Below are 25,584 nucleotides of genomic sequence, written 5' to 3'. Positions count from 1 at the left end.
CATTTTAATTACTGAAAAAGAAACCTGCTTGAACGATTTAATTCTTGGAACAAAGAGAAAACTGTAATTTCTGAATAAAAATTGTTATGTCTTTCGAGAAAATACTACAATAGAATCTCGAAAACTCGGCACTCAATAACTCGGACTAATCCAGAAAGCTATGCCACATTCTGGCTCGACGAAGAAAAAACACCAAGCGAAAAACCAGGCACGAGATTCTACAGTAATTTTAGCACTTGTCGCCTGATGACGCAAAATTACATAGAACGCCTCATGTAGTGACGATGCACAGGGTTGTCAACTGCTCCGCATTTTGCGGAGTTGCTCCTCAAAAATGGAGAAACTCCGCGGCTCCGCAAAAGAAGATATTTCGCTCCGCATTTTCGGCCCGAACGTGTTTAGGCTTAAATTTCGCTATTTTATCATAACAGACATGTAAATATGGGAAATTAAATATGCTTATACTCAAAGATTGAAATAGTGGTTAAAGCTGTTTTATTAATTTAAAACTGATTATTTTTATTCTAGTACTTTCAAACGATTATTAAAGCTCAAAAACAATTTTAAATAAGTAGTTTTAGTTATTTTCATTGATTTTTATACAAAACACCGAACAGCTCCTCAGAATTCTAAATTGCTCTTCAAAATCACCACAGATGCTCCTCAAAGTGTTCCTCCAAGGTTGGCAACCCTGCGTTGCTATATTTGCTAGGAGTCGCGAAATTCAAGACGCTTTATTTCTTGGCTCGAAATTAAAGAGCTATGACCAATTTGACATAATTTTTGCAACTCTCAGGGAATCGCCAAATGTCTCCAAGTATGGCACCTTTGGTGACTTTTGGAAATTACAGGTCATCACTGTCACGTGACCATCATTAAGGTAACGTGATATCTTTGATGATGTAATCCCCTCAATAGCCAATCAATACCGGCCTTTTGACAGACAAAGGGGGAAAATTGAGTTTTTAATTTTATTTATTTATTTATTTTTTTTTTTTTTTTTTGCCTTCTTACATTTTGCCATCATGAAACTTGCCGCCCCGAAAATCACCCGCCCTAGGCGGTGGCACAGGTTGCCTACCTCAGGAGCCGGCACGGAATAAAATTGATAAGGTTGGATTTTAATAATAGAGATCGATGATCAAATTTTACCTCAATACATTTCAGAATTTCCGGAAGAGAAGATAAGCCATCTTGCGTGGAGAATATAACAGTCGTTAAATTTTTATCACTTGATTCACAGTTGGGGAGCTGGCTCAAAATCAGAACCTAAATTAAGAAATAACAAGCAAAATTAAAAATAAAATTGTAAAAATGTACAAGGTTATGATCAATAAATTACAATAAGACGAGCTGCTATCTTCATGGGAAAAGCTGCTGGTCATGGATTTTATCACGTAATAAACGATCAAAATCGGATAACGTACCGGAAAAGTTGCCTTTTGTAGAGATATTTAGTCATGCAAAAGGATTTCGACAGAAAAGAATATCTTGAGGGTTCGCCCGCGCCTTGAAATTGACAATTATTGCATAAAAACTGGGAAAAGTTACAATAATTTCATCAAAAATAAAAATTTGATAGATTGATGTAATATTATTTAAGAGTAGGCCTTTTGTGTAGATTACACACTGCATAAGATTATTTTAATAATAAACTACACTTACTACACATTAAAGTTCCATACATGCTTTGAATTTGGCGAATCCAGCGTCAAAATTGAATAACATCGTGATGCTCCGTATATTGAGGGAAAAGTATTAGAAGTTAATATTTGCAAAAATTTGCTTCCATATGAATTAATTCTTACATAGATAAGGAAAAAATAAGTAATGCAGGCATTTCTTATCCAGTAAATAAAAAGATAGTTCTTCACTTAGTCAAAAACTTTAGCTCAAAAATGAAATTTACCTACGATAGGTAATAATAGTTAAATGTAAAAATTTTGAAAATGTAAATTTATCTTGAAACAACCGACATAATCTAAACCTCGAAACAAAAGAAGTTGCTAAATAAATTTTAATATTTTTGAGCCCTCAAACTGTAATTACATTGATTATTTTAAAATATAGTTTGGCTAGTTGAACTATTTGACTCATGGCTGTTTTCGATCTAGATTCTAATTTGACTCGAATCAAACCATCTCTCTTGGTTATGAAACAAACTATAGCTAGCTCCTCTTTATCTAATTTTACTTATCGTCTTACTGCTTTAGTATCACAAATGAGGTTTTGAAAACCATAAAATTCAGTAGGTACGCCATCAAGCACCATATCTTTCTGAAATTTCTTTTTATGTAAAACTAGCATTCCCGTACCCGGCATTGCTCGGGTAACGGAATTAGCAGGGGTTAACAATGCTTGGTGCACCTAGTTTCGAAAATCCCCTATAATAATTACTTATTACCTATATTTTTTTCTAATTTTGGGAGGATCCCGATGCCCCTGGACTCCTTATATATGTGCCCTTGTCCTTAACCGATCTGTAACTGTTATTAACGATCCTTTTAAAGTATTGATTATCTTTGCAAACACAGGCCATCCACATTTTACTGTTATACCTATGTTTAAGCAAGAACTTCTTTGTATACAATATTTTTAGTTTTTTTTCTGGTGATAAAATTATTAAGCTGCTTGATGAACTGACTTTGGAGCAAGCTACATAAAATTTGCCGTGTTGACAAATAATGTATTCTCTTAAATCGATTCCTGCTACTTTTAATGTCTGTCCTTGTGACTTATTAACTGTTATTGCAAAGCAAACTTTTACAGGAAACTGCACTCTTCTAAATGCAAAAGGATAGTTCGCTTGTGACGATGTTCTTAAAAACTTCGTTTCTAGTTACGAAAAATGAAAGCAAAATACAGAAACATTATTATTTGACTTGAGAAAAGCCTCGATGAATCACGTGAGAAACAATATCAAATTTAAAATTCGCTATCGACCAAAAGTTGAGATGAAGCACTGAATAATGATTTGAATGGAGGAAAGCCTCTGAAAATAAAGGATTTAAATTTCAATACAATGCAAAATACATAAAGGAAACTTCAACAAGTTTCTAAAGCCATTTTATAATTTGAAAAATTAATAAAAAAAAATAATCGTTTGCTGATTTGAATATTTATAAACAATGAAATGTCTTAAGTTTTTTGGTGTAAAGTGCTGGAAATTTCATTTCAGATATGGCAGTGATACAAAAAGGCATTTGGTGATAGCATGAAAATATGGTACTGATTTAGTTAAAACTTTAAGACGTGATCAATTCATAACCTTGTAAAATTAAATGCTTGAACAGCCGCGGAAACTTATTAAAAACCAGTAAAAAGTATAATGAATTTTATTCAACTAAAATGGTCAAGACTATTTTGGCTCAAAAAATCAAGCTTGTGCCTTTCTCTCCTTTCAAACAAAACCGCATTTATGTGCACCTAGTAGTACAAAGAAGAGAATGGGCAACCACTTCGATGAGGTTTTGCACCTTGAATCGCCACAGCGATTGTTCAGTCTGCAAGTAAATTAAATGTATTTCTTCTTCAATTAAGAAAGAAAAACTTGCAGAATATTGACATAAATGACAAACTAGTTTAATAACTACAAATTATTCATATGGAGTGTATGATGCATTGAGGAGCATGAAGTAGTGTATCTTATTTCCAACATAATGGAATGTGCAAATCAAAGCTCAACAGCTCTAACAAATTAACCTGCGTGAATACCAATCTGCAACACAAATTCGACAAAGGCTTTATGTAGAAAATAAATTCATAAATAATATGACATAGTTATATTTACTTCTTCTTCTGTGAGGTCAAAATTTTCTGTTCCATCCTTTTTCAGTTCCTTTATCCAATTCTCCTGAGCTTCTTTGTTTCGAGCTGTATCAATTTTGGCATCTTCTACCAAGGATTTTCTCCTAAAGTTTGCTACTGTAAACTGGAGGGAAAATGACATGTATTTGAAACATACTATTGAGTAAAGAAAAAGCATTGCTTTTTATAATTATTTTAAAGTTTTATTATTGGTACAATCGCAAATGTGAAGACGGTTTGTGCGATTGTAAGCAAAATTTATCCCTGCTAAGAAGTTTTAAGAGCCAAGTAGAGTATTAGCAAAAAAACTAAAGTAAATTATTACAGCTAACAACTCCTTTGAATGCTAACACTTGCACCCAATCATAAGTAATTTTTTATCAAATTCATGCTAAATTCGTCAAACGACACTTCACATCCCTTCTCAGGGCCGGATTTAGGGGAGGGCAGGCGGAGCTACTGCCCCGGGGCCTCCACAACAAAGGGGCCCCCACAATAAATTTTTTACAAAATATCCTAACTTTCACGGCTCGAAAATATCGAATATATACATATATATCAAAATATGCGGATATATATCAAAGTATCGGATATTTTCGAAAATATGATGATCTTTTCGAACCCTGATTAGGGGCCTCCACTCCTTCGTTACCCCGGGGCATCCACACTTCCAAATCCGGCCCTGTCCTTCTATTTCGTCGCAGTGGAATTTCAAAGCTGAAAAATTCCCCACAAATTATTTTATTGCTTACCCAATTCATCATATCACAAAATACATCGTCTTAGGGTTTTTTGAATACCTAAGTTCTGAAAATTGCTCTACACTGTAAAAAAAAAGAAAGAAAGAGAAGCAGAAGGAAATCTGGGATTCCATAAACGTTTCTACTAACTGATACAGCTTCCTAAGTGACTTAGTAAGGTCAAAGATAAAGGATACATGAGAAGAAGCTGCATCAGTTACTGGTCGAGTTTATGGAATCCCAGTTTCCTAGGGAGTTCCTACGTTGACCTGTACCTTATAGATATCTAATTAAATTATTAGTAGAGAATTTTATCCTTCTTCATCATTTTCTTTTTGTGTTTTGAATCTTTTCAACCCTCAGTTTAAAACAAGAGTCTTAGTTGAGGATTTTGTATCAACAGTGTGGATTTAATAATAGGGACAACTTTTGCCTGTTACTTTGTGCATAAAAAATTGCTAGGCAGATTTTATTTTTTACAGAGTGGTTAACTCGGCGGCAATTAGAATGCTTGAATTACGCAACATGATTTTTCAAACAGAAAAATTATTAAGACGAATAAGCAAATGAAAAGAAAAAAAACTTTTATTAAAGTATCATTCTGTAACTTACTAATCAAAAAACTAATGAAAAACAGCATTAGGTATTAGTTCCATCATTCTTCATCTTCTCCTTCTTTTGTTTTTCTAAACTTTTCCACCTTTTTTTTTCTAATTGTTTTTCAAAAAAAGTCTTAGGTGTGGATTCTATATCAACACCAGATTTAATAATAAGGACGGACAACTTTTGCCTGTTATTTTGTGCACTATAAAAACTGCGAGGAGAAATATTTGTATCAAATATACAAAATATTAATTAGAGCATAAAGCAACTTGTTCATGGGCGTCTGCAGATTACTTAATAAGAGTTGGACATGATTCAAGAAATATTGTCTGACAAATTATTCTAATAAAATTAATTTAATTATTTATTTTAGTTTTAGTACTATAACATTTTCCCCTCTGCATGCTTTTAAGATTTTAAGATTTGAAAAATCACTGTACAAGGTCAAAATTTCTTACAAATATCAACGTTAGTTTCATGTTGCGGCCTTATATGCTTCATTATTGAAAGCAAATTGAGGAAATGAACTTCAACTGTTTTTTGCAAAAGCCGGTTCTGATCATAGATCTAGTTCTGATCGTCTCATGGATGCTTTTCAAATTACACAAATTACATTAAAATCCTTCCTAGAATATTGTCTGTTTATGGAGCACTTTCCCATTAATATTATGAGCCCTTCTTTCAAAACTTAAGTTCGTAATCAAGAGCATTCCTGGCTGCTGAGTAGGAGTCGCAGACGACTGATTTTAAGGCAAAGGAGTCGGGAATCCGATTCGGTAGTTGAAAGCTTTAAAATTCCAAAAGTAGGAGTCGAAGTAGATCATTTACCCTCCGAAGCCTCAACTCTGTCATGTCTATGGAGTAAGAATTGGTATCGGAGAGTCGGAGTCGGACTCATTTTGGGGATAAAGAAGTCGGAGTCGAACTCTCTAAAATTTTAGAAGATGGAGTCAGAGCTAGATTCGAACATTTTCCCTCCGACTCCAAGGTCCTGGATTTTACAGCGTCATTTTCATATCGAAGTCGCCAGTTTCGTTATATGTTTAAAGGCATGTGGTTGCTAATCTTCAAGTGAGCCCTGAATAGAAAAAGAAGTTCTAATACAAAAATACCTACATCTTCCTCTGGTTGATCAAAACTTCCTTTTTCCTCCTCCTTCCGATCTTTCATCCAGAGCTCTTGGGCACCTTTCCTTCGTGCTGTTTCAGATTTTGCATCCTCCACCAATGCTTTTTGCAGATAGCTGTAGCCATTGAGCTGAAATATTGAGTGGATTTTTTAATTGGTTTGAATCCGAATGGTAGCATAGGATTTGATGCTGGAATAAACTTAAAACAAATTTATTGCAAAATTAAGTTGTCTCAAATACTAAAAAGTAAACATTGAAAAAGTATAAATGAGGCTATGTTTGCTTAAATAAGTCTCATTGAAATAGAAAAGTTTACTTTCAACCAACTGAAAAAGAAATATTTAATATCTTCTTAAGAAGATCATATTATACAAGGTTAGAAGGACCATACCTTGGACAGACAATTTGTCCTGCTTGTGACAGCTAAAATTTATTTCAAAATGTAGAAACAAAACTGCCTAAGAAATAACATATAGGGTAACGGTACCAGTAACAGACTGCTTAAAAAACCGCTTTCAGGTTAACTCAACTTTCTGAGCCTTTTAATGTATTTAGACTTTTAAACTATTTTTCTCTTATGCAACTACATCTCATCTTGACTCATTTCTGGATCCTTTGAATTGCTTAACTCGATTGTTATTTGATCAATTTCGAAAAAAGGTCCGAGCCCCAGTAACAGACACCGACCATTCTGATGATACCCAGCAACAGATGGAATGAAGAAAGGATGAGTAATAGACAGAATTCCCCTTTTCTCTTTAAAATGTGCAAAGGTTCTTCACTTTTAGATCTAAAACATTATTAAATTCAAATTAACGTGAAACACCGGCAGACCTCGTGGTGGCCGTTCATAACCTTTCACCACTGCCTTGTAAATACCTGCTGGCTCATAAAATTCACTCTGATAACACTAGATTGGTTGCAAGTATTCATGGGCGGCAGAGACATCAGTTTTATCCGCCTAAAATACTTATTACTTAAATCCAAACTTACGACTGTCTGTTAATGGTGCCGTTACCCTATAGGTACATTGTATTCAGCAAGCAAAAAAAAAAGAGCATATTTTAAGCATTAGTTTCGAAATTAAATATAAAGATGTCACGTGCAAAAATAAATGTCTGATTTTCCGTGAAATGACCCAGCGTTCTTTTTTGTTTACAACTAACGCTAAGAACAATAAGGACTTAACAAAAAAAATGTACCATTTAATAAAAAATTAGAGGCTATCCACAAATAATATTACACTTTCTTTCCCAACAAATTTAAATCCCTCCCCTCTTTGTTACAAAGTGTAGCACCTCATCTCACTCACTCCCCTCTCTTTGTGACATGTCACGCTGTTTTGCATAATCATACTTTAAAATTAAAAAAAAAAATTTGTATTATCATATTTCTTGTTAACCCCTACCTCCCTCTTTTCATAAACTGTGGCAACTTTGCGACTATCCCCCCCCCCCTTCCGTCCTCAAAGCGTGATATCCTTAGCGGACCACCTCTTATAACAATAGAGTCGGAGGATTTTTTGACAAGATAAACACTTCTAATACTGATGTCCAAAGGTGTGTCATGCAGGTGACAAGTGTACTTCATTTAAAAAATAGCAAAAAAAGACTCTATCGGAGAAAATTTTTTTTTTTTTTTTTGCCAACAAAAGTAAAGTTCGTGCACTAAGTCAGAATTTTATTAATTTTTTCGCATAGTTAGTTTGCATACATAAAAGGAATGTTAGTAAAAATTTAGTCCAACTGTCCCACTTGGAGTAACCCCAGTACTCTCAGAAGCTTACTTATTCTTCCCACAGCAGGAAAAAGTTGCTGAAACACACATATTTTGGGCTCGCCTACTAAAAAACGGCTTACTGTTTTACAGAGGGAAGAACCGAAACCTTTTTTTCTTCGGCAAGTTTTCCCAAAAAAACACGACGTCAAAGCTTTAGCAGTGTACTACTTGTAGATACAGAAAACCTATAAAATAAGCAATGGAAAATGTCTTTTGCAAATGCTTCAAACTTTCGCAAACAGATATGCTTTACGCTCACTTTTTTTTATCGCCACCAAGAAATTGGAAAACAATAAAATCTCATTACAGTGAATTCCAATACAATGAAGTATCCATTTCAATGAATAAATATTCAGTCCCGATTTAATTTCCATTACATTGCATGAGGGGCTTGAGCCCTCACTTGCTTCCCACCCCTCATATCTTTCAATCATATCCCCTCATATCATCGTTCATTTTTTTTTTTTTTTTTGTAAAATCTAAGGACTATGCTTTTTATTCTAGATTCGAATATATCTATACTAATATTATATATATAGAGAGAGTGGATTTTTATATGTTTATATGATCCAGGTAATCTCCAGAACCATTGCAACTGTTTGAAAAAATCTCTTTCACTATGTGAAAGGTGCATTCATACTGAGTGACATAGGCTATAAATTATACATAAATGTATTTATGCTATTTTTTTAAAACCAATAGGGTGTATTCGCCACCAGTTTATATTTCATACTGTTTTATTCCTATATACCTAAATACAATCACCGATTGTAACGCTTTTGCAATTTACAAAATGAGTGAAGGTTCGTTTCAAACTGAATACAAAGGAGTGGAACCATGGTATCAGCATAAGAGCTGCCGAAAGCTAAACATTTATGTAATGTCGCCAAGATAAGGCAAAACTATGTATTTATTACATTTACCGAATTATAATTGAGATACGGTTGCGGGAAAATTAGTGTTTGAATTCAAGTAGTGCAGTTAGACGGTAATAACCCGTGTTTCTATGAGTTGTAATTTTGCAAGCATTTCGGGCAAAACTTTAAGGTTTTTATTCCGACTAAAATCGAAATAAGAAACATCTGCTGATAAATTAACTTCAGCAAATTTAGTTTAGAAAATTCTCAACTCAAAAAATAATTTCGCATAATAATCGTACATTCAAAGTTAACAATTGAAACAATAACGAACAAAGAACATTCGATAGGAAAAAATTAGACAAAGAGGAAAAAATGTATAAAAATTATTTGAAGAAATATTCTTCATGATGACCGTATTTAAGCATTTAAAAACGATATAATTTAAATAATATCGCTCAAAAACATCCTGTCATAAAGAAATTAAAAAAAAAAATAGAGGTATGTGAAAAAAGCAAGTTTTTCGCAGAAAAGAAACACAAGAGGTTGAAAGGCATGCTGGGATTGCGAAAGACTCAACTCTTAGTAGAACATACAACATTCGTTCTATTAGTCAATCGGAAATTTGTCACTTAAGAACTCCTTTAGAATATTTTCGTGGTCCAACATATTTCAAAAGCCTTTTTACAATTAAAGTCCAGTTCGTTTAAACCTATCAAGCAGCCTGTGTAGAACTAGGTCTTACAGAGGAAGAAAAACCTTGGAAACTAACATTATTTGATATGTGTAACTTTCTGGCTCCGCTTCCAAACTGAGATAAATTATTATAAATATTTTAACTTTTATGTCTTTTTTAGATCCTATTGCTTTATGTCAAACATTTAAAAAAGATATCTGTGACTACATATTGCAAGGAGTGCGTCAGCAGAAATACTATGAGTGTTGTTCAATGTCAAGCGATATGAACCAAGGTCTAATTTAAAAGAAAGTCAACATTTGTCAGTGAAGTGGACACGCAAGAGGGATCTTATGCTTTCAACGCCGCAGAGTCAAAGAAAACAATTATATTAAAACATGATGGGTACATGAAAACCAGGAACGCCAATTAATGTTTATCGGCATACCCAGTGAACTGGAAAAACTTTTGCGATCTTTTTTTACGAAACTGCCGGGATTTTAATTAAAGGTGGAAAACTGACCATTCTACCATTTAAACTACTTTGAATATCTCCCCCAGAAAGACTACGTATGTTCCACAAGAAAAAACGGGCTAGTGGGAGAACTTCATCAATAGGATGTCTCATAATGTAGGACGAATGTTCGTTGAGCCACAGTTCGGCTATCGAAAGTGCAGATAGAACCCGAAAAGGCCAAAAAAGTTCACACAAAATTATGAGAGGTGTCACCTTCGTATTTGACGGTGACTTTTATCAAACTCTTGGTACCCCAGAGGAAGGAGTGCAGATATACATAAGTCTGATTAAAGTCGTCTCCTTTTAGGAGGAACCTTTTACAATCTGTGTATCTTAAGAACAACTATAAAAACCTGTTTAGGAGATGGTGGTAAGCATGGTAAGCATTACTATAGTCTTTTATTACAAGTAACTGAAAAATACCTAGGAAAGGATATGTTATCAAATTAGATGAGTTGCAAAAATCTCTCTTAATAATTTGATACTTAATGTTTATTTTGAAACTAAGACTCTTTGTAAAAAAAAAAAAAAAGAAAGAAAGAAAAAACAAATTCGTGGCTGTGCGAGAGGGCAATAATTTTTGCCAACGTCACTGTACATCATCCAAATGAATTCATTTACCTGCATAAACATTTATTTGAGGTTGATAGTTTTTTTACCCGAACAGGGTCGAGACGGGTCGCTAGTTTATTCTAGAGAAAAGGAAATATTCAAACAGTCTATTCAATTTGTTTTCTAGCCAAGGAGCGGTTTGTAAATAATATAAAAAAAAAGAAAATTTTATAAGTTGTTTTCTGTCTCAGTTTAAAATAAAGCTAAATTGAACGGACAAGCATCGTATACATATTATTAATACACTGTAAAAAATCTCGGAAAACTCTCTGAATATACAAAAAAGTTTTCCGTAATACACAGATTCGTACGCCCTCCGCAGTTTTCTGCTATAATCAAAAACGTTTCCCGTTTAGCAAGAAAGTAAGAGTCGACGCATGCGCAGGTGACACGGCAATTTTATAGTTCAGCAGCAAATCTAAACTGAAACTTTCGAAAGCACGCAATGAAAACAACTGCTGACTCATGTATGCGAAGTAACACTCATCAAGGAGATTAGTAGAAGTTTTGTTCCTCGCATGAATTCACTGAAGATAATGTTAAAGTCTTATATTTTCTTGCTTATGTATCGTCATGAGATTGAATTTGAAGCTATGTCACTTATTTTTAAGTACGAAGTGCAAATTTTCGACGCATGCTCGCGGAAGGAATACAAACTGAAATTAAAAACCAAATAATTGCCGAGAGGACGCCATGTAACTTCATTGCGTCGCATAACTTGTGTAGGTAATTTTTCTTGGATACTTTTCTTCTTTCTACCAAATGGGTAATTTTTGTTGGCAGAATTTTATTCTGTCATAAAAATCACCTTTTTGGTGACCAAAGCCTGCAAAAGACCACCACCGACGAATAGGTAAGTCGCTTTGCAACTCTATTACTTTAAAGAGATTTAGTTCATATAAATCTCGTTAAAAAAAAACTATTTTCTTCAGTATAATTTTTTCGTTGTGAACTATTGCAATTTGAAAATATTTTACATTACATAGAACACATATTTAAAGTGCAAGTGTGTCTAGTTTTATTCTATAAAATTTATGAATTGAAGATTATAAAAAAATTTAAATAAGTGTTATTGTGTACTTTGTTTTTATGTGGAAATCTCAGTTAATATTTGGCTGAACATTTATGTATCAAGCATTATGAATTAAATGTTATAATATGCAAATTGTCAGGTTTGATAGTTCGTCTTTAAGGTTGCATGTTTTCATTTTCTTGTAAACAGTGTAGCTAGATTGTATGAAGTAAAAAAAAAAACTATGTCTTGTAATTAGGAACATAGTGCTTCAGTATTATCTAAATCAGTGCTTCTCAACCTTTTTTACTTTGCGGCACACTTAAAAAATTTCTAGATCAACGGGGCACACTGAACTTAATTTCGCAATGGTAATATAGAAATGTTTTTATTATTCACAGGTAAAAGGACGGGAGGAGGGACTTTTTTTTATATGAATAAAACAATTATGACTAACGTAGTGTATTTAAATTTATTTAGAAAAAAGAAATATTTTGAATGTATTGAGGTTGATAATGAACAACAAAACTATCTATATCAGACTTAACAGAAAATTATGCTTCATATGTTTCAAAGCATTTCTGTCAACCATGTCATTAAAGTGCACAGTGCTGTTAAACGATTTATCAAATAATGTATCAAGAAAGAAGCAAGCAAGAAATTAAAACCAAGCACCTAACTTCCGTTTGACACTAATGAGACACTTGAGATTACCTTGAGGAGCAAAGACGTTTGATGTTCAGCTCTATGCTAGAAAAAGCTACACGAAGTTCTTGATCCAGGCTCTTTAGAGATGATCTCTTGCTGTTTTTTTTATAAGTGTGAGGGCTGAGAAGCTCAGTTCGGAAAAATATGTAGTTTAAAATGGTAGCAGCACATCAATAGCAAGACAAGAGATGGTAGGATACTCATTCTTAACCAGCAACCAAAATTCGTCCAGAGACACTTCGCTCAATCCAAGTTTAAGAGTACGGTCGCTCTTGAGGTCCATAAATTCTTCTCGCGCCTTCAAAGAAAGGTCTTTAACTGATGCATCCGCAGATGAAGAGAATAAATCGCGAATCAGTCATACTGTTCTATGTCAGTATTATTGAAATAGTGCGTAAACTTGTCCTGAAGTGTGATTAAATGCTTTGCCACCACATTCAGCAGCTTTTCTTCCATGCCATTTCCTTATTTCCTTCACATACCATGTTGACTGTTCGTTTGAACATGTCCAATGAGCCAAGTTTTACTTCTCTCCACAGCTGAAATTTTGACTTGAACCTATTTAGCTTGTCCATACATGTAACCCAAATTCTCTCCTTGTCCTTGCATTTTCCGATTCAATTTGTTAAGGTGCTCAAAAATGTCAGCCATGTACGCTAGTTTTCCAAGTCAATATTTGTCTTGCAACAAACTGGTGCATTTCATATTTAAAATCAAAAACTGTCGTACCTCGTCCCTCAATTCGAAAATTATTGATAGTACCTTACCACATGAAAGCCAGCGAATTTTTGTATGAAGAAGTGAGTGGTGATCTGCACCCAATTCTTCACAAAGTATACGGAGAAAAGGCGAGAATTAAAGTGTCTTCGATTTTATGAAATTCACGATTTTCGCGACTTCAGTCAAAGCTGACTTCAGCTCATCTGGTAAGATCTTTGCCATGAGAGCTTCACGATGGTGGAAACAGTATATGGTTTTAATTTCCAGCTTGCTAAGTCTCAGAACCAAGCTTTGAGAAACTACGATAAAATGAAATTAGTATCGGAATCGAAAAGAGGAAAACAAAAGTTTAAGCTGTGGCTAAAATTCTGGGCGGGAGGGCACGATCCCTGCCAAAGGGAGGGGCGATAATCCCGTTTGCGAAAGATTTAGAAAAAATTCTGCATAATTAGTTGATTTCATGGAAATTAGAATCCGTTTTCAAAAACTGAAAGTAATAGGATCACAAGAAGTTAAAAGAGGTGAGGCAGCAAATCCCACCTCTCCCCTTGTGGGTATGTCTTATTGCACAAGATCGACAGGGTGAATTGAGGAGTTACAGAACGATACAAACGCTATTCGGTTGTAACTTTAAAATAATATACATCGTCTCTTTCCTTTTATATATCTACGAAAATACCGCGGCACACCGGGTTCCTTGTCGCGGCGCACCAGTGTGCCGCGGCACACCGGTTGCGAAGCCCTGATCTAAATGACGATATCTCTTTAAATATTTGCATTAGCGAAACGCTTTAAATTAGTTAAATGTGTATTAATTTATTTAACAAATAAATACATATATGTATTTAAAAGTGTCTTCATTTTTTTCGTTTTACGAGCCTCAATTTTACCAAAAGCAAAAAAAAAAAAAAAAAAGACTTAATAAAATAATTTTGTATTTTTACACCATATTAAAGTATTTGACTTATAATTTATATGATACTTTTATTTATAATGTATATGATGTTGCTTTTTCAAGGGGGGGGGGCGCTTCATAGCATTTTATGGGTGACCATCACTCTTATGGTGGGGGGGGGGGGTATTCTCGTATATATGAAATGGAAAAATCATGTAATAGAGTTCAATGTTTTAATAAATAAATATATAATGCATTTTGCGCACACTTTAAAAATAAAATCAGTAACCTATTTTGAGTAAATATTTATATTTGTGATGAGCTGGAAAAGGGCAAGAACAGAAGAATCAACCCGAATGGTTCCAGCAGAGGGACTTGGTGTCATATTTAAATTCATCAATTTCTCTGTTGGTACTTTTCGGTACACTTTGTTCGTCAGAGAAATTGACTTGAGGTGAACGAATTCCGGAACGCGAAGGGTAGGTAAGTCCTGTCAAATTTTATCCAAAGATAAAAACTATCAAGTTTGATACAAGATATGTTTTTAAATTCTGCATTAAAAATACAATATGTTGATAGTTTTGTCTTGAAAATATTGAGAGAAAAACTGAAGTTTAAGATTGTTTAACAAACAATCCCCACTTTTCACAAGGTACCCCCACTCCAATTCCCCGACGATTTTGTGATTAGGAATGAAACTAGTAGATTATTTCATAATTTTTCAAAAATTTATAACTGTGCATATGTTATGCTGTTAACCATGCTATTTGTCATTAGAAATTCCAAAAAAAAAAAAAAAAATCCACGAATGATTCTAAAATTGCTTGTATTATTGCTCTTAGATATGAAAGAATTGAAACTGATATGGTATGCAATACTATAATAAAGAATTATATTTTAGAAAAAATCACGGAAAATGGATTCCGAAATTCTCGGAAACGTTTTTGAAAATTGTTTGGAGAATTCCGAAATACTCGGAAACGTTTTCGAAACTTTCATGAACCACAGCTGCACAGAATACTCAGAAACATTTCTGGAAATTACGGAAAGAGGATTCCGAAATACTCAGAAACGTTTCTGAAAATTACGGAAAGAGGATTCCGAAATACTCAGACACGTTTCTGGACATTACAGAAAGAGGATTCCGAAATACTCAGACACGTTTCCGGACATTTCAGAAAGAGAATTCCGAAATACTCAGAAACGTTTTCGAAAATTTCATGAACCGCAGCTGCACGATATACTCAGAAACGTTTCCGAATTTTTTTTACAGTGTATGCATCAGGACATTCATGTTCATTGCACTCAAGTTCGGACACAGTGGGCGGGGGATGTATTTTCGATTCTCGTCTAGGGCGGTAGAAAATCCTTGAAAAGACCCTGCATATGCCGTTTTTCTGCTTTAAGGTTTTACCTGAACAAACAGGTGATGTAAAAGAAATCATCACGTATCGCTTATGTAATTCAATAAGGTATTACCTGAACAAATAGATGATGTAATTGAAAGAATAGGAAAACATTCTCTACATACATCAACAAATAAAAACAGTTGAGTTACAACGCCAACGGAATTCTAGAAAATAAGCAATAAAATTTCCAACCACCAAGCTTCAAGGAAAAGCATTTTTCGCTAATTACAACTGGAAGAAGTCATTTGAGTGTGCAGAGCAATCACGGTTTTTATTTGTTCTTTTTCAAACTTTAGTTCGCCTTTAAATCGTAAACTTTTAAATCATTCTTTAAAACCCCAAACACGTGTACAAAATAATCTGAAAATTTTGTGCAATGAAATGTTGTTATATGACATTTTACTTTTCTATTACAAAGATATTTAGTCAATTCTTGTAAAGCTACTGTTGAGCAAAAATTCAAATTTAAAAGCCAACAGGAACACTACCAAGATAGTATACGCTGGTATGACCAGAGAGAAGAAATGGGGTTTTAAGTTGTGTGTGTCAGTGGAGAATCGTAGCTTGTAAACGGAAGAACCAAATTTGATAGTTATTTTTTTGTTTTAAAGTTGACTTTATAAAAAGTGTTTTTAACTAGTTCTCGTCTTTGAAGGACGTGAAATACGGGAGATATAACATTACATCTGACTTGGGGTCAGAACATCCCGTGTTCGAAGCCCGAGGCTGTAACACTCACCGACCCCATGCGAAATACATATTTACTCGTTAAAAGTGGTGGCTTGAAAGGCTCAATGTATCAGTTTTTGAGTATTTATCACTATTACAGAAGCTTGGAGATAATTTCTTTCCATCTCAGATCCTGTCTAACTTGTGGAAGTGGAGATATTTAATGGCGCATCAATCAATGGCTAATCCTGTTATCGTTCAATTTAAAGATCTACTGTATCGAAGGAATGGTGCCCACTCTTTATATGGATAATGCTACCCATGGACGACTACAAATGTATTTATATTATTGTGGTCATTATTTATATGGGAAAAATTGAATTTCGGAATTCAATAAGTGACGCCCCCTAGTTTTGTGAAAATATAATAAAAAGTAATCTGAAAAAATTAAACTCGATCGGTCAATAATAACACGTGCCCCTAGGACGTTAACTTTAGCACTTTTAATAATTTTCTCACAAATCTTCGAGTTTTTACTTCAGACCCCGTACATCGTTTCTTCTAGGTTTGCAAAATATTTTAATAGTGAGAGAATTTAAGTGGTATATGTACTTGATTGAAATGTTATAAGTTCTGAATGCTGGAGATCTTTCCAAAAAAAATTTGATGCGTTTATAATGGAATATCGGGTCTAGAACTAAGAAAGGCAAAAACTTCTTTAAAGACACTCTCTGCAGTATGATTTCAAGTGCATGATGATGACAATCCAAATGTAATATATCACAGTTCAGTTTTCGCTCTAAAAAATTGCATGCACAATTTATGCAGCCTGTTTTTCAAGCCGTTGTATCAAACACTACAGCATGAACAGTTAGCAATAAAGAGCAATCATCTAACGACCAAACGGCACGACCTTGAGGGTCACTGATTTGGACAAAATTCTAGATATAGGTCCATTTCCACTAGATATGAGCCCAGGTAAAGCAGTTTGAATGCATAGGCTCTAGTTTGGCTGCAGCGAGGGTCCAAAGTTGCTAGTTTGGCCTCAGAAATGCAATGGCGTTTCCAGTAAAATTTCAGACTTCGACACTATGCTCGATGTCCCAACAAATTTGGCATCTTTTGTTAGTGAAACAAGTGGAAGGCAGAACACCTATTTATTTATAATGTATATTTAAATTACTTGAAAAGTTGAAACGATCTTGTATTTTCGTTTTTTTTTTTTTTTTATATGCCATGCGCAATAAATTAGAGATTTTTCTCATCTCCCTCTTTTTGCTTGTCAATGTGAAATATCTTTGATAGCAGACGAAAAATTTTCAATTAAAGTAAATGTTTTTATTAACAAACGATAAATACTTTTTACTAGCAGAGAATTAATTCGGAACTCCAGCGCTCGAATACGCTACCTTGCGGTGATTTACAAAACTGCAAATGAAGCGTTCCACGTGTGTCTGTTGACGTAAACACAGGCAGTTTGTTCTGAGTATTTATTAACGCAATCGATGTGTCTTAGTTTGCTTTCAGCTACAGAAATTAATTCGTCACTTAGTAGTATTCTCGAGCTTCTCAAAATAATGTTAGTTTTCATTATTTCCTTAATAATTGGTAAAAGCGAAAATACTGGATTAACAAACTTGGATAACGTTATACAAGGTAAAAAATTTTATTGTTTTGTATGAATTCGTAAGAATATGGGCTTTTTTTAAATCTTAAATTAATTAAACTTACCATATTTTACAGCAGCATTTAGTTGGAATGGACAGTATGCAAAATATTTTCTTGAATATATTATCGTAGAACAAAATGAATAACCGAGAAAGAATTTACTTTATTCCTTTTATTCTCAGCTGAAAGGTATCGCCAAATTTGTTTAGGGTTATATAGTTTTGGTATTGTGCTAGCAAAGTAGCCTTGGCGAGATTTCGCGTTTTTAGTTAAACCATTTTTAATTTTTATCGTGAGTGGAATAAAATGGTAGTAAGATTACAGAATTCGATAAGTGAAAGGAAATAATGGTCAATCAACTGAAAAGAAAACTACCACCATATATCCGTGAGAATTTTGTTGATGATTTGCATAACATGACACAATTAAATCGTAACTCAGAAATTAGAAAAATCGAAACAGAAAATTTTTAAATTAACCGATTCGGGAATGCAAGAGAAATAACTCAGCTACAAATGGAAAACAAGTGCTAGCCAAAGCAAGGCAAAGAAGTATCATCTTCTTATGGTAATAATTTGTAATGTCATATTAAATTTTCTAGCATTAATTGTTATTCTTGTCAGGCCACAATTATTATTTAGTTTTATCAAGAATTGATAAATATCGAATTCAACATCGTGAAAATGGCTGCTTAGAACTATGAACTACGTACTTTGCATTAATGTTTGACGTTTAGTAATGCTTCTTGAATTCTCATTTCTTTCTACGTGGGCCAGAATATCCACAAGACTTTGAAAATTAATTTAAAAAGAATAAAGCGAAAAAATCATACGTACGAACAAAAATCACCACACTTTTAGCATTTTCTTCGTTACCATGTGCGTTTGTTTTAGTTTTCAATTCCGCCATTAGACAGTGACTTCAGTGCCCCCTATAGTTCGTTGGAGTTGCGAATATGAAACGAAAATAATTCGTTTTATTTGCAAACGATAAATATCTTGTAAATATGTTATTTGTTATGGCATTCAAGTTATTAAAATTTACATAGACTAATAATAAGGGTAGACCGAGCTATGGCAACCCTTTTGCTGCTCATAAACCAAACCATGTGACTGGTGGATATCCTAGCAACAGCGGGCGTTAATCGTAGCAGACGATCAACGCCAACGCGAAATAAAATAAATAGAATTTATGGAACACGGAAGAATGATCTTTTATGGAGTCCAAATTGTAAATTTGTTATTCTAAGTTGTAAATATTTTGTTAATATAGTGAGTTTTTCGTTTAGATAGTATTGTGCATTTTCTTTAGTCAATTTCAATAACTCTCTAAGCAATAAAAGATGCAAGCGACCAAGAAGAATCAGCAAACGGTAAGATTTTTACCTACAGTTTCAATTTAAGATACCGATTAGTACATTTTTGCGTTAACGCAAAACGTTAAAACGTTTACGCCATTTCGTTCACGCCAACGCTGACAGCTCCAAATGAAATAAAAGTTACCGAAAACTGATCAAAAACTATTACTAATGTCAAAATAATGCATAACTAAAAAAAACAGTTCAATCTCTGCACCTGGAAGTTTTTTTAATGAAAACACATTGTCTTAAAATACATGTCGAGTGCCAAACTATAGATAATGCTGCCATCTAGCAACCATGCTGCCAAAGTCTTCGCCAAGCCCTTCCACTAGTCACATGATACATCTATGAACCAATTTTCTTCATCAGCAAGAATGAGAAAGCTCGGTCTACTCTTATTATTAGTCTATGAAAATTTAAAGAAGCGTCCAATTTAAATTTGAGAATAATTTTTTGTAATTAATTCAAAGGTAAGTGCATGCAAATATCTCATACTGCAATACAATAGCAGAAAAGGGGGGTAAAAATGGTAATTCTAAAAGAAACTTCTTTGCAATACTGGGTTATTTTACCAACTTTGGACCCCCGTTGCAGCCGAACTAGGGCCTATGCAGTCAAACCCCTTTACCTGGGCTCATATTTAGTGGGAATTGACCTATATGTAGGATTTTGTCCAAATCCGTGACCCTCACGGTCGTACCGTTTGGTAGTAAGCTATCACATACAACTGAAGAAATATCTCAGGAATTCCGAGTAGCTGTTCAACATTGGGACCTGAAGCTATCATGGTAAGCCTATCGGAGTTTTTTTTTCCAGTTACATCTGGATGTAGCTTTGTATCCCAGTGAATAATTAAAAAATCTAAATTTAAATTCATGAAATTTGATTTTACCTCTCGAAGATTTTCTCTTGCTCTCTTAATGAATGTACGATTGATCTCAAGGTCATTTGGATTTAAATTTACTGCATCTACATAGACTTTTAATAAATGAATAGCATCTTTGTCCCTAATATCGCATTTGTCTAACAGTGATGAAAGGAGAGCAGACATCGATAGTTGTCAAGTTTTTTTGCGTTGTGGTAGACCAGATATAGAAAACAGGTTCAACAGGTTAGGATAGATACCCATTTTGGATTCTAAATCTTATGAATTGAAAGAAGAACTTGATGATAATAAAGGACTAGGTACTGAAATAGAAGAAAATTAATTTAAAATATAAATTTTTGATCCGATTTCCGATCAAAAAATTATTCCGATCTGGAATTTTTTTAAATTTATATTTTAGATGAGGAAAATCAGTATATTTTTATGTTAGAGTAATCGAGGATTTTTCAAAATTTATATTTTAAGAATCAAAAATTGCATAAAAATTAAAGTATATTTATAACTAAAGAACAGCGAATTAAAATATAATTGCCATTACTTATATTTATAGCATTAAATTTTGTTACCCTATTTGTCAAACCTATTACGTACACAGGAAATTTTGTAAATCAATACCCCCAACGCGTGGAGGAGACAATTTGTTGTTGCCAAAGATCATTCATTAATGACCTTTAGAGCCCCTTGTGTCCATCTTGGTGGAAAGAAATGTTCCTCTGTCGCTTTTTGAAACGAGCGCAGAATAGCGGTATTCCTGACCCAAGGCCATTGGTGTACATGTACCCTCTGTAACATGTAAAATTTTACAGAATGAAACTGAGAGATTGATCGGTCTGGAAGTAGCAATATCTATTAAGGTTCAAAATTACTTGAAATATGAAACGTAGCAATATTTTTACATAAAAATGAGAAAATCTGCAATTTTTTCTTCGATACTCAAAAAAGGGGGCACTAGGGGCACGGGTTAATATTCAAGGATTGACTTAAAATTTTGCAAGGATCATTTATTTGTATAATGGAACGAATTGAGGGGGCGTCGCGTAAAATATCTAAACCTTCAAAAATAAGAACCATCCTAATATATATATATATATATATATATATATATATATATAATATACTAGCCGCCTGCGGCGACCAGCTGGTTCGCCTTCTTAAGTCATTCGCCTTTTATGCAAGCAGCCACCTACGGCGGCTGTTTGGCTACCTTTACCTTTTTACTTAGCATTTGCCGCCGTCGGCGGCTGTTTAAATAAATTTGGCAGCAATATTAATCAATCCATCTCTATCTTTTTTTTGTGCCATTCACATTTTCATGCCAAGATTGCCGCCTTCGGCGGCTATCTACCTTTACGATCCACCTCTATTTATTTTAACCTCCCCGCCCATTTCATAATAAAAGCAAAGATCACTTAAAAAACCGCTTTTTTTATTTAAGTTGAGCAAAAAAAGTTATCTCCAAAATTCCCCGTAGTGTGCAAAAAGTAGCGTTTGACAAAGAAAAGAAAATCTCGCTGTTTTTATTAAATTAAATGCGCACAACTATGAAATGTTTCGTTTTATAGATACAGCAAAACGTCCAGCTTGGGGGTGGGAAGGGGGGATGGAAAAAGAAATAATACGAACCCTAAATAAAAAAAAAGGAAAGAAGAAAAGCAAGGCTGCCGGAAAAACACGTGGTCATCACGTCATAAAATTTAGAAGTAAGTTATATAGTAAAAAAAAAAAAAAGATTAACATTGTTTGCGATTAAGATTCCGTCGTAAATATCGAATCGGAATCCAAGTAGTGACGTCAGAGGCATAAAGGAATGAAGAACCTTTTTTCGACGATGCGTGGAAAGACATGATGTGTTCAGCTTAAAAAAATTGTAAAAAAAAAACTATTGCTTATTCTTAAGATTTTTTTCTTCTGAAGAGGGCGAAATGTTTTTACTATTACCAACTTAAATTTTAGAAATGAGGCTTTGATATTTCTCGTAGGATGATATTAGAAAAAAATAAAACCCGGAAAAAAATGCAAATTAAAGGTTTTTTCAAAAATTCGTAAAAAATACAAAAACTGCTCTGTCTTCAAATTTTTTTCATTCATCATATTTAAAATTAAACTTTCTACACTACAGTACAAAAAATATTTGTTTGGTGCGATTGGTTCGGGGTCTGTGAGGTAAAAAGCACTAAAAAGTGCAAAAAAAAAACACATAAAACATTAAATAACTTTTTTCTAATTAAAATATCAAAAATCGAAGCCCGAGGTGCACATCTTCGGCAAAAACAGCACCTGTATACCAAATTTCATCTTTCTTGGCCTTGCCGTTTTCCCGGGAAGCGTGCCACACACACACACACACACACAAACATCTTATTTTATTATATGTATAGATATATATATACAATATAAATAAAAATTGAAATATTTGCGTGAAAAGCTTAATAAAAGTTACACCCAAAAAGTTAAGCTTCATAAAAACTGACGAAACTGTTGTCCTTCCTAGTGTTATTACTTGATCTTTACCACCATTTTTAATTTTTAAGATTCTGTTAAGAAGTTTGATAAGTCTATAAGAAAAATTGTTGATGACTAAAAGAAAAGAGAGAAAGGAAAAGAACACAAATGCAACAGTTGATAATGATTCAATTGCACAAACGTGTCATTTATACAATCACATACAAATTCTAATCGTCATAAACGTAGTTTTTAGCATTTTAACTTAGTACCTAAACTTATGACATGCTAATAACTTTTTTTTTTTTGGCTCTTCCGTGCATCTTTTGAGTCTAGAATATTCATTGACTTGTGCTTTTTCCCATATCACCAAGGGCAACTAAGGCAACGAAGGTACTACTATAATCAAAACACCGCTCTCGCTTCTTCTCCAAATATAATCCTTTATTTGAAGGCTGCTCCTTTGTATTTGCTCAGCCCATTAAAGGCATTAAAATCAGCCTTCATAACGTATGTCATTACTTGCTTCATGAATGCCCAAAGAAACGGAAGATAACGATCGGGATGACCTCCCCTCCCTTCTTCCTTTTTTCAGGTCTGCTTTTAAAAGAAAAGATTTCTTCCCCCTTTTTTTATCCAGAGAGAGAACACCAGGACGGCTTTCATCATTCCAAGGCAAAGCATACAAAGCTCTAATAATCAAGAGAAGATATTTTTAATAATGTTTAGGAGGTTATCTTTGTTACCCTTTTTTCATAGCTTCATGAATAAAATTTAGGATTAAGATGCAGATATAAGAGGAAAAAGTATTGTGATAGCCTTTTCGGGGAAGGGCATTAATTTTGTAAAAGAATAGGATGTGATCAACATTAACGGCTTGATATTATGCCCGCTTCTCAGTGGAGTCGAATTCTTTAAAAAATGTCCCGAGTTCAGTTCTAAATTAGAAACAAGCATTTTTGTCCATTGTAACTATAATATGTTTTTCATATTTGAACGAAATAAAGAAAAAGAATAAAACACTATTTCGGATATAAATAAGAATTAATTTACAAAACGAGTGAAATTTGCGCTGTTTTTACAGGACATTTTTAAAAACTAAAAAAACATGGCATCTTAAGAAATTTTAGTTACATATTGTTAAGATATTTTAGCAATACTTTCTTTAAAATACTTCCTAAAATATTGTATCAATTATTTTTTCAAGTCACGGACTTTTTTTTTTTTAACTACGTCAAAAATCTGTAAAAGATCTGACAGTACCTGATTGTTTCATTGCATCAAAATCTTTATTCATTCAATGGCACTTAAATTCTTTTGCATTCCTTAAATCAAAGTATGTTGCTTGTTTTAACCTTAATATTGTTAGAGTTAGAACAAAATTTTGACTTTTGGCGCGTTTGAAGTTCTTAAAAATTTCCTCTAAAAAGTAGTGTAAGTTGAACTTTTTTCTAAAGGATAATACTTATCTATGCTCAAAAATACTGCTTTATTGTTGATCTCTATTAAATTCAAATCCGAAAAACATGTTTAAGTGCTCCCAATTGCAAGTTTCAGAAGTTTTGCTCTGAACTTGTTCGGATACTTCAATCTTCGTTCTTATTAGTCACATGCAATGCAAAATATATTTCCCTACCTATTCTAAAAATAAAGAAATCCAGAATAAGCATTCAGCACGCATTCCTTATATATTGTGACGAAGTAGAGGGACGTAAAATATGTCATAAAAATGCATGGTTTATTTCCATTCAGAACTTTAATTTTCCTATGCATTAAGTAGTTCTGAGTTGATTAGTGCAAAAAAGTTTGTTGAAAACGATTATTGCTGCCGAAAAAACGCATATTTCTTAAATTTTTCCTCCCCCCCCCCCTCGCAAAAAATTGACTATTTTACTCCTAAAGCCACAGCACAGCTGAAAGAAAAATCATTTCATTTATTAACCGACTTCAAAAAAAAAGTAGGTTATGATTTCGTCATGCGGCTTTTTATGTATGTTTTCGGATTATACCAAGACTACTGGATCGATTTGAAAAATTCTGTTTTTGTTTGGAGGGGTATACTTCCCAGATGGTCCCATGGTAATTTGGTCTGAATTTGATAAGGGGTCAGCTTAAGTCAGCGAGCGGAATACGTTATTTTCGTGACCGGTGTTATTTCGTAGCAAAGGTTTTGTCTTCGTCTTGAACGAGAATTCTAGCGGTATATGGAGGATTAATTTTCGCCACCTGTTAATTTAACCTATAGGTGTTACCAATGTTTTACTACGTAACAAAGCAGGAAAATAAATATATTTTGCTATTTTAATAGCTGAATCAATTACCTTAATATTATTTTTAACTAAAATAACTTAATTTATTCACTTTTTTTTTTTGATAATTCAGTTTTTAAACATATTTAGTGTCCAAGGGGAATTGAATACAGAACACCCCTCCCCCGATGATTTAACTTATTATCTTTAATAATATGTTGTAACTGGTGTCTGATTCCTCAAGTTTGACCAGTATTCTAGATCTCAGCAAAAACAACTCTGTTCTAAAAATTTCCGCGCCAAGAAAAACTTTAACTATTCGCCACAAAAAAGAAAACCTTCATCCTAAACCAAAAAACCCTCAGCCTTAAAAAGTCATGATATCTAGTTTGCCCGTCAAGTATCTGCCAAACTGTCATCCTCCCTGTTCTAATCTTTCATCACACCTACTTCCATTAGAACTTCCTCACACCTTCAACTCCTCAGAAATATGGATAGATCCTTTAAATTGTTTATCTTGTTTGGCGGGAAGCTTTTTTAATTGAGGTAGTTGCTTGGTGAACAAAAAGCTTCCCGCCAAACTAGATAAACAATTTAAAGGATCTATCCATATTTCTGAGGAGTTGAAGGTGTGAGGAGGTTCTAATGGAAGTAGGTGTGATGAAAGATTAGAACAGAGAGGATGATAGTTTGGCAGATACTTGGCGGGCAAACTAGGTGTGACTTTTTAAGGCTGAAGGTTTTTTGGTTTAGGATGAAGGTTTTCTTTTTTGTGGTTAAGAGTTAAAGGTTTTCGTGGCGGGGAAATTTTTACAACATGGTTGTTTTTGCTGAGATATCACATCT

The 25,584-nt window shown here is 33.7% G+C and overlaps 1 protein-coding gene across 1 annotated transcript in view; it reads right to left on the bottom strand.

Moving 5' to 3' along the window:
- Positions 1 to 935: 935 nt before the first annotated feature.
- The window catches only part of LOC129233254 (uncharacterized), a 34,061-nt gene continuing 9,412 nt past the window's right edge, over positions 936 to 25,584 (bottom strand). The window contains exons 2-4 of the mRNA XM_054867304.1: positions 6,267 to 6,407; positions 3,791 to 3,931; positions 936 to 1,269 (exon numbers count right to left, since the gene is read on the bottom strand). Of these exons, the coding sequence (XP_054723279.1) occupies positions 1,078 to 1,269; positions 3,791 to 3,931; positions 6,267 to 6,407 (474 nt within the window). The 3' untranslated portion in view covers positions 936 to 1,077. The remainder of the gene's footprint in view (positions 1,270 to 3,790; positions 3,932 to 6,266; positions 6,408 to 25,584) is intronic.

The sequence above is a fragment of the Uloborus diversus genome, unplaced genomic scaffold (assembly GCF_026930045.1).
Source record: "Uloborus diversus isolate 005 unplaced genomic scaffold, Udiv.v.3.1 scaffold_292, whole genome shotgun sequence".
Taxonomy (NCBI): domain Eukaryota; kingdom Metazoa; phylum Arthropoda; class Arachnida; order Araneae; family Uloboridae; genus Uloborus; species Uloborus diversus.
Note: the sequence above shows the minus strand (reverse complement) of the source record. Positions and strands in the feature narration are given on the sequence as shown.